At 39.0% G+C, this 16282-nt stretch overlaps 2 protein-coding genes across 10 annotated transcripts; both read right to left on the reverse strand.

Moving 5' to 3' along the window:
• Positions 1 to 4074: 4074 nt before the first annotated feature.
• On the reverse strand, positions 4075 to 11207 carry LOC104441778. Of its 9 annotated transcripts, none has more exons than XR_005550309.1 (10): positions 11049 to 11207; positions 10766 to 10877; positions 9538 to 9665; positions 9168 to 9307; positions 8980 to 9048; positions 8700 to 8838; positions 8437 to 8502; positions 8301 to 8344; positions 7784 to 7895; positions 4075 to 4400 (listed from the first exon to the last, which is right to left on the reverse strand). XR_005550309.1 is itself a non-coding variant. In XM_010055001.3 (9 exons), exons 1-9 carry the CDS (start codon positions 11155 to 11157, stop codon positions 7869 to 7871), a joined length of 834 nt encoding a protein of 277 aa, XP_010053303.1. In that variant the 5' UTR covers positions 11158 to 11207; the 3' UTR covers positions 6394 to 7868. The 9 variants fall into 9 exon arrangements, 2 of the variants coding, with proteins under 2 accessions (XP_010053303.1, XP_010053302.1); XR_005550307.1 differs by lacking the exon at positions 4075 to 4400 and adding an exon at positions 6394 to 6651; XR_005550308.1 differs by lacking the exon at positions 4075 to 4400 and adding an exon at positions 6394 to 6668.
• Positions 11208 to 11886: 679 nt separating this feature from the next.
• LOC104441779 (general transcription factor IIE subunit 2) lies at positions 11887 to 15114 on the reverse strand. The gene is made up of 5 exons (XM_010055002.3): positions 14956 to 15114; positions 14218 to 14547; positions 13274 to 13405; positions 13066 to 13182; positions 11887 to 12406 (listed from the first exon to the last, which is right to left on the reverse strand). Exons 2-5 carry the CDS (start codon positions 14467 to 14469, stop codon positions 12065 to 12067), a joined length of 843 nt encoding a protein of 280 aa, XP_010053304.1. The 5' UTR covers positions 14470 to 14547; positions 14956 to 15114; the 3' UTR covers positions 11887 to 12064.
• Between the last annotated feature and the right edge of the window lie 1168 nt (positions 15115 to 16282).

The raw sequence follows: 16282 nt of genomic DNA on the forward strand, positions 1-16282 counted from the left end.
CCATTTCCATGGCTAATTGAAACTAAATAAATGAACCAGAAAAAAAGGGGAGAAAGGGGCTCCGGTCTTAATCAAAGCGTTGATGTAGCAGTGTGATTAAATAACATGCTAGACAAAACGTCTTTTGGTAGTAGAGACTCTATAACGGGGCCTCAAGCACTTTCTTCGATAGTCGAAAATCCTTTATCGCTATTAAAATCAGTATATACCTAGCTTGGATTGATCGTGTTAAGGGCGGTTCGAGGGCATTTTTCAATTAAGCATTTAGAACTGCCTTTGGGAGAATGTAGGCTAATGGAGTTACTGGCCGGCCTGCCTATGGTTTTCCACCGCATCCTCCTTCACGTCCTTTAAAAACCCACCCCCCCCAACCAAATTTCGATTTTGTTTTCCGTTCGGTCATTGATGTTGCTGAGCTCCTTCGTGATACTCTCGCGGGGAACATATTGATTGCAGAAGGAAATAAAAAATAAAAATAAATAAATAAAAAAACTCATCGGCATATCCTAGATTTTACACCTTTAAAATTAAAAGAGAATTGGTGTGGAGCAAAATATTCGTTTTGTCAATAAAAAGGATCAAGTGTTACAACATTGTGCTATAACTCATATTGAAGATCCAATGACAAAAACCAGGCTGAGAGAAAGTCCACCTGAGAGCCTGAGAGTAGATAATGCGTAGATATCGTTATTGAAGAAAGTTTAATTTTCCAGAGAAAATTTATATTTAAGGAGGAATAACGAGTGGGCCAATGAAGAAAGAAAAAAGTTTCTGTCAGATTCTCCAAACCCTATTTAAAGCCCATGAAGCTAACTCTCAGCCCACTTTCCTCAGCCCATTCTCTTGTTCCCTTCTGCAAACTGATTCAAAGGAAATATAAAGAGCAGGAGAGGAGAGAGAGAGAGAGAGAGAGAGAGAGAGAGCAACCAACAAGGAAAAAAACGAGAAAAATAGAAGAGAGTGGAAATTCAAGAGAGACGAAGAAAGGGATTTCGGTCCATGCACGCTTCCGAGATCTTGACAGGCCGGATTACTTGCCTTTCAAAGCGTTTGGTAAGATTTCGAAGCTTTGATTCATCCAATTAAAAAGATTTCCATCGTTAAGCTGAGCTATAGTTTCAGATCAGCATGGATTTTAGGTTGCTGGGTCAATTCAAGAGGCTATTGAACTATGAAATCATGTGATAAAAAAACTTCGGTGTGTCGTGAAACCGTAGAATTTCACGGATGGCAATTTGGACTTCCCGTTTGATAGATATAGAATTTTCAAGTTCTTGGAAATTGCTGGACATTGACTGTGACCGGCAGTATTTGGGTGAGAGGAGATACAGGTCTTCTGATACCTTGAAAGAGCATTATTTTAATTGTAAACTCATTGAAACGGAACTTGGTGGAAAGCAAGTATGATACGTTGAAATTCACTGCACGAGATGAGCTCGCTACCCTGTTTGGTGGGCAAGTTTATTACCTGTGGCCCTCCTCAGAAAATAAAAAGTCAGCTTATTAAAACAGGTTGAGCATTTCTCAAACTGATTTTTGCATTTTGAAAGATGAACGGCATAATTCACCACCTTTATTTACATAAACCTTTTAAAGGGGCATTTTCTCAAGGATCCTGTCAATATTTTATCTTGAAACAAACTAACCTTCGAAAATTTTATGGGAGTTTACCGATGATCGTAGTTAATTGAACCCGCAGAGATTAGACCAAACAAAATTTCAATTGATCTAAAATAAGCACAAAATATTGCGAAGCAGGCTGATGAAGTTGGGACCATTCACTTACGTGGCGATGTCGTGGGACCATGATTTTACACTATTTAAAATACTAAGTCCTTTTACTTCATGTGAAAGTAAAATCTTAAGCAGTGGTTTTCACCAGAATTGCAGAATTACGCTGAACTTTTCCACCTTTTTTCCCTTAATGACATGCATGCTATTGTAAGCATTCAATCCAAACTAGACACTCTTTAAACATGAAGTTCCCTGCTTTACTCACTTTATAAGGTGAGTAAAAGTGTACTCTCACGCATTATAGCACTGGCATTTCTCTAGGTGATCCCCAGTGTAATATATCTACAGGACTGAAAGCTAACCCAATAATCATTGTTTTTCAGTACATGCATAATCTTCATATCTATCCCTACAACCCTTAAGTTGGACCTCGGCCACAGCGCAAGTCGAATGTACATTATAAGTTGCCCGACAACCTAAGGACATGCACCGCGGTTAGTCAGATTGCGAAATCTCCCCATAACAAGCTCCGTGTCCATAAATAGTGACCACAGTGCCCGGCTTTATGCTATAATAGTTACAACCTGAGCGAGTTGTTTTCTAAATTAGATCTCCCCAGATGGTATTAACCTGCTGTGCAAGCATATTTCATAACATTTGAGACTTGATTTGGCTTATGATTCATTTAATTGATTCATCACTCAATGTATCGACAAAGTGTGACTTGATGACGCACCAATAGAGATAGTGTGGTATATAACGTCTCGATCCTGAAATTTGATGGTTCAATCTTCATCAGCATCAATTTGTCGGTCCTCATTATTCACTTTGGTGGCCTATAATAATTCTCTCATCAACATGTAATGAGTGAGCACGCTTGCAAGTTCTAGCTTCGATGTGGCGGATATCCCTCTAACATAAAGTGCAATCCAAACAGAACTTCAACTGTTTAGGACAACTAACGCGACCATACAAATAAATTCTTATACTAATTGTTCCAACTAAATGATATCTTAAACTACTAAGAATCTGTTTGATAGCATTTTCAATTTTTTAATTTTTCTACTCTTTTGTTCCCCGAAACCAATATATATAAATCATTTTGGTAACGTCAATTAATTTTTTTTATTCCCTGAAATAGAAAAGTAATCAGGAAATAGATTTAAAACAGAAATAAGAAATAAAAAAAATTTACATTTTTATTCTTGGAAACAATTTTTGAAACAAGGTGATTTTATTCTTTTTCCTTGGCAGAAGAACAGCCCAAGTGCCATAACTTGGCACGGGAGAATACTTTTAAGTGTCATAATTTCGAAAATGTATACTTAAGTGCCGGTTTCGAAGTTAAATGGAACACTTAGGTGCCATTCCGAAAATCAGCCAAATGGCTGACGTGATCATTTTCCGGTGAGTTTAGTCCAAAATAGTGTCGTTTTGCACGCTGACATAGCGAGAAAATGCAAAAACGATCTTAGTTTCGTGTCGATGTGTAAATAATAATATAAAAATTAATTAAATTTAATTTAAACTTAATTTATTTAAAATATTTAAAAACTTAAAATTAAATTTTAAAAAAGGGAGCAGTGGCGGCGAGAGCTCAGCCCTCAACCGCCCCCTTCGGCCTCCCTTTTTAAAAAAAAATTAAATTTTTTTAAATTTTTAGTTTTAAAATTTTAGAATATAAAATTAAGTTTAAATTTAATTTAATTAATTTTTATATTATTATTTACACATCGAGACACGAAACAGCGTCGTTTTTATTTTCTCACCACGTTAACGTGCAAAACAACGCCATTTTGGACCAAACTTGCGGAAAATTACCACGTCGATCATTTGGCCAAATTTTCACTGAGTGATACTTAAGTGTTCTGTTCCATTTAACTGTATCTTTCAAAGTTATAAGTAAGTATCCTTTTCAAGTTATGACATTCAAGTGTCCCAAACTCCTTTTTCCTTCCTTTTTCTTTCTCTTCTAGCCGGTCAATGGGCCTTGGTGTTGGTCAATGACCGGTCGGCAAGAGGAGAAAAGAAGAAGTGAAGGAAAAAAAAAAAAAACAAAAAAATCAAAATAATTAGGAAAATATCATAAAATTATTTTAAAACTAAAAAAAAAATCGACGTCACAAAAAAAAAAAAAGGCCACACCAAATGTGTTTACGTTATTCTTTTATACCAAGAATAAAAATTTTAAGATCGTATCAAATGCATTCTTCGTTTAAAAATTTGTCCAAGAAATAGAGATGAAAAAAATTATTTCTAAACAAAAATTGTTTCCGAAAATAGAAGCGTTGCTAAAAACATCTTAACTCATTGTCGTAGGCCAAATAAAAAGACCAATCTTTCGATAGTTCAATCTTGACTCAAATCATCAATGGACAATCATATCTTTTATCAGTAGCGCACTCTGGTAATATCATCAGTCAACTTTGGTGCATCGTGCTAATTCAAACTCCTTCAGTCCAGTTGATGAAATGAAATGAAACGAAAGACTTTTGTTGCAGCCTAAATCTCCAATAATGTCACAAAATCAGGGTTTGGTCAAAAAGTCCTCTTGTTTAACAGTGGACTTCGAAGTACCATCCGAGATATAAGCCAAAAGGGTAGTTGTGGCAGCTTCCTTTACCATATCTTCCAAGGATTGCAACACTTGCCTTCGACTGATGTACCTATAATTGCAGTCAATTAATGCCGGGACCATTGCGTCTCACGCAGGCAATCCAAGAATTCCAATAGAATGAGAATATAATCCTAAACTAATGATTTATCACATTGATTAATGACCCCTACGCCTAAAATTCCACCACTGATATGTTATTTTATCTATATTTCTACGCCTAGACCTCCCTGCATAAGAATGTTCATATCGAGTTTAATATGCCCCCGTTGCAATCAACTGTCATTCTATGCCATCTAAGGGGGTTAAAATGTTGCTATCGCTTAATACTTTATGTGCGCAAATTGCTATATGGTCGGTCCACTAAAGATTAAAAAAAAAAAAAAGAATACCTTCCGTCACATGCATGCATGACGACCTCGACAGAGCAATTCTCTGTCGATTTAGCTACAGTACTGGCACATCCGAAGCTTGATCATACGCAGAGACTAGTGACGGACTAGAGTAGACTAGAGTAGGCATCTTTCGGCGACGGACATGCTACAGGTCTCCGATACATCGGCGTTGCAAAACTAACAAGTGAATTAGCCTGTCTAAGCGAGTGATTACTCATCTTTAAACAACCAGATGTTTCCAAGGTAAACTAGACCGATTGGGAGTCCCTTTTGTTGGTTTCGGTTCACATTTCCAATAGAACGAGAGCGAGAGAGAGAGAGAGAGTTTTACTTTCGATTACATGGAGATGACTAAGAACGAAGACTAATGAAAGCTCCAAGTTGAATAACAATGGCGTGCTGAAGGCTCCTAGACTTGATGTCCATGACATGGACGCATGGGAGCTTAGTCCACGTAATTAATATAGAATATACGTGAATTGCCGAGTACATGTGTACGTATATAAGACCCAAAAACCGTATAAATGATGTGCTTGAGATGAGGTAATTATACATGTGTGAGATTAACAAATGACCAGCCAGGTTTCTTGAGAAATTTATTCATATGCACGTAGAAACCTATCTTTTTGTCTAAGGATTGCCATCCATCACTTTTAATTTCCTTTTTATTGACTTAGAGACACTCCCGATTCGATAACTCCAACTCTTTCCACAACCACTAATTCAATTTTCCGTCAGACTATTCAATCTATTTCCTTGCACGACACCACCTGATCAAAGAATAGTGCGACACGCGTCTGCAAGGAACTTAATTGGTCCTCCAATCAAGATAGTAACAACATATCAATTTTCACTATCAAATCCGAAACTGGCTCCATTTGGATCCAACAATAAGAAAAGTCAACGACCCAGCAACCCCAATTGGAACTCAAGTGATTGTACAAGGACCAAATTAGCCTCAAGATCAACACTCATGTTCAACAAAGTAATGATCTGGTTAATCTCTACTCTAGCTCTACTGCATGTTAATCTAGACACTCCTCCAACACCTTTGAATCACCATAAGCAAGATAGAGTGCATCAAAAATGTGGAGCTCAAGGCTAATTTTGAATGTTAAGATTTGCCAATCAAGGAATTTTTCACAAAAACTCAGATTAAAACCAAAGAATGAGGTTGTTTACGTCATTTTGGAAAGGGATAATTTCAAATTATTAGTTTTGGCTTCTTCTGCACCACAGGTCGCCGCACCTTATATTTAAGAGCTCAGAAACTGCCTGCGTTAGGGAAACAGACTCAGATAGACAAACTTCTCAGCAAAACCATTCCATTCTCTCTATTCTCACCAGTATTCATTGTATTCATGAAAACACCAGGCTCTAAGTTGATGTTTCTGTTGTTAACGACCATGTTAATCATCGCTCAGCTCTCCAGTTGCCGCTCTATCCAGAGAACAGGTGATGAATCACATAGATCCTTGACAGCTAAGTTCTTTCTGAAGTACGCACAGCAAGTCTCAACAAAAGCCTTCGAAGACAACAACAGCAAAGATGAGATCGACCCAGTTTATGGAGTTTCCAAGAGAGAAGTTCCCGGGGGACCAAATCCGCTTCACAACTAATCTCTCTCTAAGCCGTGTTGGTCATGCAAAGTTTTGCAGATAATAGCCATCTTTTCTCTTCATTTGTAAACTTCTTCAGGGTGTGATGTATATTGTTTGATAGATACACTTTTGAAAAGGAATGTAAGTGTGTGTATTTCACTAGAAACTTGCAACTGTATCAAACAGAAATTGCAAAGCAATATATGCAGTTAAAACCGATTATAACTTAGCCGCCTGAGCCCTTACTTCAGAAGGGCTGCATATGATCCAGCAAAAACAGTGGTTGACATTCCTGTTGTGCTAATACCTACAAAAATAAATTGTCTTCCGAAAACATATAGGCAGCAAAAAGATCGAAAAATGATGAAGGTCAAGCATTGGAGGGAAAAAAAAACAAAGAAAGAGAAGAGGCGGACTAAAATTATAATACATGACTGACCAACTTGAGTCATAGACATACATGTGTTAGCCATTAAAGTATACTATCAGCTAATAAAGTTAAAACTAAGCACTTTAAAAGAATAGCAAATAATTTACTGCACTATCTCATATTGCTAGTCGTAGCCAGAAGGTCAGGTGCCGCCTTCTTATGCAGTTCCAAATTTTATCTAAGAACAGAAGACACTATATTTTTGTAAAGAGCTCATTGTGCTCATTTTAGCGGTGAAAGAAAAAATTTGGATGCATCTAAGGGTGTTAAATTCCATGGTCAACAGGATAGTCGGAATGGGAAGATTGAACAGATACAACTTCCATCTGACAAATTTTTCCTCGTCAGCACGTGGAGAAGAATTAATAGAATAAGAATAGAGGCATCGCATCAGGTAGCCAAGGACTGCGAATGTCCATGAGTCTCTCGTGCAGCACATCCGTGCAAAAGGATGAGAAAGAAATTCATTGGCTCTTCAAATCAAATTTGGGTCCAATGAGTAATGGGATTTGGAGACAGCTGCATAAAAAGACAAATGAAAAAAATACATCCGTGTACGCAAACACCATTTTCTCCATCAAGATCTTTTAAAATGAGATAGGTTGACTTTTCAATTACTAAGAACTCAAATGACAAATTAGCCAAGAGAAGGTGACCCCAAGTTGGCAGATCTTGGCCCTCATTTCGTAAAATTATGGAAATGGAGACAAAAAAACCCCACGGTGAGAGCAGTTCTTCATAAAAAAGAACATCAAATCCACTCATTGCAGGTTGGTGCAATAGAAAAGGACGAACATATAAGAATTATAATGGTGAGAAGCATTGAGAAAAGTACCGGCATCAAGTATCAAAGTCATTCAAGATTGTCATGCAGAGGTACATGCACATGGAGACACGCAGATATGCCTAACTAATAGCAAGTGAATTTGCACAAATACGCCACAGAGAAGCCAGTGAAGGGAAGAAAATACTGGGCTGAAAAAAAAAAAGGTAGAGGCAGTGTACTCACCTGGATGCTTTCTTTTAGAGAAGTGGAATAGCTCCAACCCAAAAGTAATTTGGAAGCTGGCAGAGGAGCATTTTGCCTTCAAAGTTCACCGTTTAAATGATAGGGAATGGATCTGCAATTTTTTTTCAAATGACTCCAATCTACATAAGTTCTGTGCCCACAGGATCAATTGAAAAATGAATGGAAAGCGTTTTCCTAGTGATTGGCTGGAATTTGGAGCTCCAGATCTGTATGAAAATATTAAGTCAAAGTCTTGCAATCCTTGCCACTTGCAAATAGCAAAGTCTCAAAATCAAAAATTTTACTTTTCAGCAAACAGGAATTGGGAAAACAGGTGCAGAAAGACAAGAATGAGAAGGACGGCTGCTGGTCAAGATGGGAATAATTGAACATCATTTGCTTCTCGTGAGGGAAAAGGGTCAGGCAGTACTTGCGTGTAACTCTAAACTCATGGTGAAAAAAAAATGAACAAATGTCTAGAGGTCAGAAAACCATTATTCTAAGTCGAGTTCCTCACATGTTTGTACTCTGTGCTCCCAACAAATATTTTGAAGGCTTCAACTGCAAAAGAATAAAGTGAAAACACAATTAGCACAATTCTGAAAGGCAGTTTCATGCCATCTGACAAGAAAGAAAGCCAAATGAGAGCTCACTTGAACGGAATCTTATCACAACGCCATGTGTGTACTTCATATTACTGGTGGAATTGAAATTCAACCCTGAAAGTTAAAATCAATGAAAGCAACGGTTACCGAGACCAGGGTGCAATAATTTTCTGCTAAAAGGGAAAAGAGTACTGAGAGCACCAATGACGTATTTCAGTTGACAGCTATTTAGCCTCCATTTTAGAGACTGAAAAGACCAATAAAACCGCATGAAGCTATATTGTGCACAAGGTTCAGTTCAAAGATCGCACCTTGAGAAACTTGGACTATCAAGGATGGTGACTCCGTGGCTATTCTATGCAGAGAACACATTGCATCTTCTGCAAGTTCACCAAGCGCATCATCCTTCAACTCAACCAACAAAACAAATTCCTCACCATAATTGAACTCCTGTTTCAAAAAGTTATTTGGACTCCTTCACGATTTAAAAATTTAAATAGTAAAAACAACAATATCTGTCTACCCAAAAGAGAATTAAAGAGAATTGCGAAAACATTAAATGATCAAACTCTGTGCTAGGGATCTTTCTACCTCTCCTTTCCTAAATATAGAAAGGATATCGTCTTCTACTTCAGACTCATAATCAACATTAAGTAGTTCCTGTAGATAAAACAGAAAAGAGATAAGTTGAATAGTGCAAAATTTACTATCACCAGATATAATGACCGAAAGCAGTATAGGCACCAAGTATTGGTGGTCAGTCATATGCAGGGTCATACATGGCAGTAAGGCATCACATGCTTCTGAAGAACTCCCAAATAGAAAGGGTTCTCGTAGAACTTTAATAGGTCCCCCTTCCTCTGGAAACGCATAAAAACAGCATGCGTGTATCTTTCCGGATTATCATCATCGATACGTCCTACAGGAGTTACCGTGATGCATATGTTAGCATAGGAAGTATGTGAAATGTCAATAGGCAACCACGCATGAAACAGTCTACGCAACTTAGAGCAAAAACTTTTTAAGACTACCAGTAGAGTCACAAAATGACTTAAGCAGCTAACCAGAAGCTTCAAGCAAACATTAGGTGAATGCAGCACAGTGCCCCGGGCACTTCTGCATCAGCAAGATCATGGAAGAGGAACTGACCTAATGATATTGCAACAATGCCGCCCATTCGATATTGGGATGTATACAGATAATCCAGCATATCCTTCTCTTCCTCATCAGTTAGGTTATCCTTAGCTTTTAGCAAACATATGTGCTCCACAACATCTCTAGGAAGAATGAAACATGACCAGTAAATAAAATGCCACAACCAATTCATACATTTATAGTGATAGTACTGAAAATGTAGGTAAGAGTTTCAACTAAATCATTGAAGGTACACACAAGTAACTATGCCCTTTGTGTCAAAAAGTGGGTTTTCTAACCACAAAGGTGGGTATTTAATTGTCATTAGATCCTTCATATGGTATACTGATTGAAACGTATCACTTACCAGTAATCAATATAGAATTTTCAAACACTTTTCTCATATGTAAAAGACATGCAAAATATTTGATGATGTTGATATGGTCAAGTAAAAGACAAGAAGCAGAGCTTACAATCACATACCACCCAATGTTTTTCAGTTGAACACGTCACTTAAACAGTTAAAATGTGAGATTACATCTTCAAAAACTTTTCACCAAAGAGATTACTCCAAGTGAGAAGGGGAAAAACCAGTATTGACCTGCGATCTAGTTGAAATTTTAAACGGTGAGGAAGGAGCACCAACCCTAAATAGGTAACTATTGGCCAAACTATATCACACAGAAGAAGAGGGCTACCGACCATACGGTACTGCTAATTTTTTTTATAGCCTAAGAACAAGACCTGATGGAAGAGAAACCGCATGTACCTCCCGCTTACTTTCAAGCAAATTTCTTTCTTCTCTTAAGAGACATGTTCCGGCATATAGATGAAAGCAATTTCTATCGAATATTGTTAACCATTTTACAGACAAAGGTACTACAGAAGCAGAAGGTGCAGCCATTCCCGCATCGAACACACCTAATTCACTATACCATACTCCTTGCTCCAAAACAGAGCAGCATGATAATTTTTAGAAGAACCGGCGGGACAGGGGCTGCTAGTTGCCCTTCCGCTGCTTACACCTGTGCGCAAATTTCAGCAATTATGCATTATAGTTCATAAATTGCAAATGTACTATTTCCATATCTCCACCCCATTCTCTGTGCCCTCCATCCACTTAATTTTCACGTTGCAACTAGATAACCCAGAAAAAGCAACTAGGAGCTAAACATGAACATGAGTTACAAAAGAGTATGAAGAGCAACTGCACATCGCCAAGAAACAACTAACGTTAATGTACCTCTTCCTCTGCCCGTCCGCATTCGACTGACTATCCCCGCACGCCGAAATCCTCGCCCGAGAGTCCTTTCTCCGCACAAAATAGGCGCCCGCTACTCCAATCGCTCCCCTAACTAGAATTATGCAACACAACACACGAAGTCAGAGTCAATCAAAAGAACCCCGGACGTTGTCCGGAACCGCGCGACAGCACCAACGCAGTCCCTTAACTCGGTTTTCTGAATAAACCCCCGAAAACAACCCCGTCCAAGCAGCAACACTCCACGTCAGGAGCTCAGGCTCACCGTTGAACGATCCGAATCGCGATAACACGGGGCCCCGGCGGCGGCGGTGGTTGGGGAAGAACGAGAGGCGAGCCAGAACAGAGCTCCAGCCGGGAGCTTGGATGAGCATGGCTGCTATTGGCTCGATGGAAAGAGAAGCGCAAACGAGTGGACGAGGAAATAAACGGCCGATTTTAAAGGGCGGTTGGAGGATTGGCGCCTTGTTTTATAATTATTCATATGTTGACATTGCGTGAAACCGTGCGGAAGGATGATTAGGCGATGGTCACGCTACATTGTCTCGTGATGTCGATTAACACCATTTTCTTCCCATCTTTTCTCCCCAACTTACTCCTCTTTATATTACTATTATAAGGAACCCGGATTAGCGTCCACAAGCGTCTCAACCTTTATTAACATCCAAATTAACCTGAACCCGGATTAGCGTTCTCGAGGACGTACCAGGGAACATGAACGGGCTCACCACGTGTTGTTTTTCTTATCGAGAATCGATATTTTCGAGTTCAGATATAAATGGCGGCGAGCATCTAGAAAACCATCCGAAAGCTTAAGTTCTCCAATTTTTGCTTTTGACTTCTTCAAATGGCTGAGTTTTCAGGCCTTGGGCCAAATCCTGAGAGATGGGAATATCCCTCACATGTCCTACAATTTGTAAGACTAAGTCGCAGTGGCTCGTGAACCGAACCTTAGTCAAACGAGGACGTCGGATAACTTAAGACTGTCCACGCTAATGACGCAGAGAGACAGGACCATCATTACAAGCTACGAGTGCTTTGCTATTGGTCTTCTGTTGATCTGATCGGGTTCTAATCATCGGTTCCGTTTGCCTCCTTCAAACTTGGATGAATCTGACTTTAAGAACTCTGCGACTGTATGATTCAGATTATGGTCGAGATCAATGATCCAAAACAAGCACGCGGTGAGTACAACAATCAAAGATACACGGGGAAAAAGACCGTCGTCCATGCAATCCTCAGGTATTTGTTTTTTGAGGACAGCTTCTGCGTCTCCGTCCTTCAGGAATCTCTGACATCCTTAAAGAGTTCTGGAAGATGAGAGTTGGTGAGCTTCGTCCTCTTGCTGATCTCATGCTTCTTCTTCTTGACCTTGGGCTTCTGCGAAATCCCGTGGATTTGAGCCGCAAGCCTTCTCTGCGTTGTGTTTGTTGATGGTTTCATGCCATTCTTCTGAAGATCCTTCTCGATGTCAATCATGTCCCGCGGTAATTCGATACTCCGAAAGAGTTGCTTCAGATCGTCATCTACTTTTATGGGCACTTTGGGATCGTTTGGGTAGGCAATATCCTCCTGAGAGTCGAAGTTCGATAGGAGCCATACTTGACCAGCAGCTTTCAAGGCCTGTATACACATACACCGTAGAAATCAAGATGCATAACAAAGAACTCCATTTGTCATTTCTGGCCCAACACAAAAACGAAAATCATATACTTTTTAAGCCTCGTTGTATACTGAACGCTTAACCAGTGGACGTCCCCACAACGATTAATGTAGAAACTAAAATTAAACGACAATAGAGACTGAACAAACTAATTCAGATTATGATAAGAACCTCCTCATGATAACAGGAAATTTAGGTAAAACATGAAACATTGTCTCACCAGTTGCTGGTTGTGTTCTGATGTAGTAAGTGCATATGTGTTATTGGGTCCAATAGTCAACTAGAACAACTATCCAATCAATTTCAAACAGCAAGAATGACATGGCAGGAACTCCAACATTCATTCAGCGTCATTTCAGTTTATTACCCTGTAAATATAGAACATTACATGAAATGCAAAAAATGAATCATTTACCCCAGCAACAATCTAGTGGCAAGCTACAAAGACTACACAGTACTCTCAAAAACATATTTTTCAGCCCACTTTCAGATAAAGCCATTGCATGCTACCCTAGCAAACTAACTTCAGCTGCCTTTTATCATAGTTGTTTTATTAGAAAAAGGAAAACCAGACTTGAGGTACAGTAAGGAAAGGAGAACACGATCAAAGTGGATGTACCAGTAAGTCGTCCATCACTGTTGGGTAAGCATCCTTAAGGTCAATGACAGCAATGCCCTCCGTGTAGCTTCTTATCAACTTCAGTAGCTGATTCTTGTCCTTCACATCATGCTTTGACTGAGGCGATTCAAAAACCAAAACCAAACTATCACCTTAAGAAAGCATGGTATATATTTAAACAACAGAGGAGCTTCCCAGGAAAATGTACCTTGTAAGAAAACCGCTGGCCATCATAGTGTACCTTCGGGTTATTTGCCAAACTGTCAAAGACAGCTTTATTTGAAAGCATATCGACATAACATGCTTCATTTATCTGCTCTGGTGTAAGTCCCATCCTTGTCTGGAAACATTCATTTCAATTAGTGAAGAGCGTTCAGATAGTATGTACTCTAGGTCTCAGATCTAAGCATTGTTTGGTAATGTTTTACCGAACTTGAGGAGTCATTATGGAGGGAGATGGGAAACAACAAGGAAAGACAAGAAGGGGGCAGCCAAAAAAAAAAAAAAAATGACAAGAAGAAAAACAGCAAAAAGAGAATTAGATGAGAGATTTTTGCCATTGAAGGGTGCGAGGGACTTCTGGTACCATAAACACAATCTAATTTGGAAGGTCAAGACTCAAAACATCTGGAAGTATGTGCAGCAGGTAGACAAAATTGCTTGTTAATAATTCCATTATTAAACCAAGACAACTTTGGAAGACTGCCTCCATTCAATAAGATGGCACTCAAGAAAGGTGCTCAATTTGCCCATGGCTGTTGTTTGACACCCGAACTACTAAGACTGCCCAAGTCCTCTATCAAACAGATAAAATTCACTGCTCCCGGAAAATCAGTACATACCATCACACAACATTTAAGAAATATTTCACCGATTCTCCAATCAATGATTAATGAACCTCTAAGTCCAACCAATGACAAATCCATCATGCATGCTACCCTATGTCAAGTAAATCAATTGCAGAGCCAAGCCAACCGTTCCAAAACTTATTCAATTTGTTGTACGTGTCAATAATCATTAGTAGCCAATAGAAGAGTGATAAAAGACAACTATCACTAGAATGCGACCACAATGGAGTACGCATACAAATGCATGATGCTCCTGCACACACGGACGCACACAGAGAGAAAGAGAGAGAGAAGTTTAGATTACCTCAAACAAGATGTCGATGACGCGCTTCATCTGAGCCCCTACAGGCGCTTTGCGTATACCATTGATATATTTAAGTCTTTCGGTATCATCCGAGAACTTGACGGCGGGCAGTGGTGCCCGCGCAGGGGCTGCAGGCATGGGCTTCACCGGAGTCCTCACGCTTCCTGCTCTGGAAGACGCGATGCTGCTGAGAGTGGACTGACACTTCTCCTGCTGCTTCTTGAATCTATTCAGCTGTTCTTGCAGCGCCATGGTTGTCTAACGCGTCGTCGATCCCGCGGCCAATGTGCCGGAGCCTCTCCCCAAATTCGATGCCGGGCACAAACGAATCTGTGCCGAAATGACTAGGTAAGTCAGCAATCAACGTCTCACAGCGAGAACAGCTCAAGCTATAAGCACGACGAGCAACATCACGCAAGCTCAGCCCAAATACTTTCAACTCAAGAAACTAAACCAATCAACAGCAGCGAAATCGGCAAAGTTCACGTCTTTCCACCTCAGCACGATCGGCCGACTAATCGAGCGAAGCGACTCCGACAACAACAGCGGGCGATTGCCGGAAAATCACTCGACGGCCGCATCGGGAGGACCGATCAAAGCCGCAACAATCAGATCGAAAACAAAAGCGGACGCGGGACGCGGGACGCGGGACGCGGGACGCACGACGGACGACGACGATTGAGGACGATTGAGGAACGATCGGAGCTGCGATCGAGGTGGAGAAACCGGAATACGCACCTGCAATCCCTCTCGATCGAGAAGAGGGGAGGGATGGACGGACGAGGTTTTCCTCCGTTCGGTTCCGAATCGGTTCTCGCGGTGGCCAGACGGACGGGGTCTTGTTTCTCCGTTCTGCGCTCTGCTTTCTTCTGGACCTGGATTTATCAAAGGAGCAGGCAGTAGGTGGGCCGACTAGGGAGGCCGAATCTTTTAAGCCGACTCTGGTTAGGAGTTACTTGTTATATAAGTTTTTTTTTTTCTTTTTCGTTATTGTCATATAATAAGGTTAATATCACGAAAAATATGAAATTAATGCATCTTTAAACAAATTTTATCCCGAATTTATTTTTGGCTACCAAAAACGTAAATTGATAAATCTATGATAAATTTACCCTCTATTAATTCATGTTAAATTTTACCGTCAAATTATTAAATTAAATTATGCATAATTATTAACACTTTAGGAGTAAGTATACCAATTTTTAGTATTAATTTAATTTAACAGAATTAACAAATATAAATTTATCATAAATTTACTAGCTTGGTGTTTTTTGTGGTCAAAAAATTAATTTAAAGTTAATTTATCATAAATATATGAATTTTGAGTTTTTTGTGGTATTAATAATATATATATTGTTACTATCATATAATAATTTCAATATCACGAAAAATCTCAAATTAATACATTTTTTAACAAATTTTATCCCAAATTCATTTTTGACCACAAAAAATCCAAAATTAATAAATCTGTGACAAATTTATCCCCTGTTAAATCCTATTAAATTTTACCGTTATATTACTGAATTGAATGATATATGAAAATTGATGGGTGTACTAATTTAGGAGTAAATATACCAATTTGTTATATTAATTTAATTTAACATAAACTAAGGGTAAATTTATCATATATATACTAGTTTTGGATTTTTGTGGTCAAAAAATTAATTTAAGGTAAATTGATCATAAATACGCCAATTTTAAGTTTTTTTTTTTTTTTTTTTGTGGTATTAACCATATACTGTATGAGCAGTGCATCATGAATAAAATTTGATCATTTTAATACTTTTTTATCGCCTCGCTACAAAATATAATATTCTCAAATAATATTGAAATTGTCTTCTATCTTGCGCAATGTATTGGGTTGTAGTAATTTATGACAAAACGCATAATTAATTCTTCATATTTCCACATCATTTAATCACAACAATTATTCCTTCATACACATCAATAATGCAAATCAAGAAAAGCTAGCTCCATAACCACGGCAACAGCACCCCAAATCCACCCCCCCCCCCTCGGGGACCCCCCGCGGAAAAAAGAAGAAAGGGTATCCTATGTAAATACT

Source organism: Eucalyptus grandis, chromosome 4, assembly GCF_016545825.1.
Source record: "Eucalyptus grandis isolate ANBG69807.140 chromosome 4, ASM1654582v1, whole genome shotgun sequence".
NCBI classification, from domain to species: Eukaryota; Viridiplantae; Streptophyta; class Magnoliopsida; order Myrtales; family Myrtaceae; genus Eucalyptus; species Eucalyptus grandis.

What these genes read in the sequence shown, in the direction of transcription:
- LOC104441778 (XM_010055000.3), bottom strand. Translation starts at nt 11,157, where the DNA reads ATGCTCATCCAAGCTCCCGGCTGGAGCTCTGTTCTGGCTCGCCTCTCG. An exon ending in GCGGACGGGCAGAGGAAGAG is followed by an intron (nt 9,666 to 10,765) that starts GTACATTAACGT and finishes CATTCTTCCTAG; the next exon opens with AGATGTTGTGGAGCACATAT. An exon ending in GATAGTCCAAGTTTCTCAAG is followed by an intron (nt 8,503 to 8,699) that starts GTGCGATCTTTG and finishes TTTAACTTTCAG; the next exon opens with GGTTGAATTTCAATTCCACC.
- LOC104441779 (XM_010055002.3), bottom strand. Translation starts at nt 14,469, where the DNA reads ATGGCGCTGCAAGAACAGCTGAATAGATTCAAGAAGCAGCAGGAGAAG. An exon ending in TCATCGACATCTTGTTTGAG is followed by an intron (nt 13,406 to 14,217) that starts GTAATCTAAACT and finishes GAATGTTTCCAG; the next exon opens with ACAAGGATGGGACTTACACC. An exon ending in GCCAGCGGTTTTCTTACAAG is followed by an intron (nt 13,183 to 13,273) that starts GTACATTTTCCT and finishes GAATCGCCTCAG; the next exon opens with TCAAAGCATGATGTGAAGGA.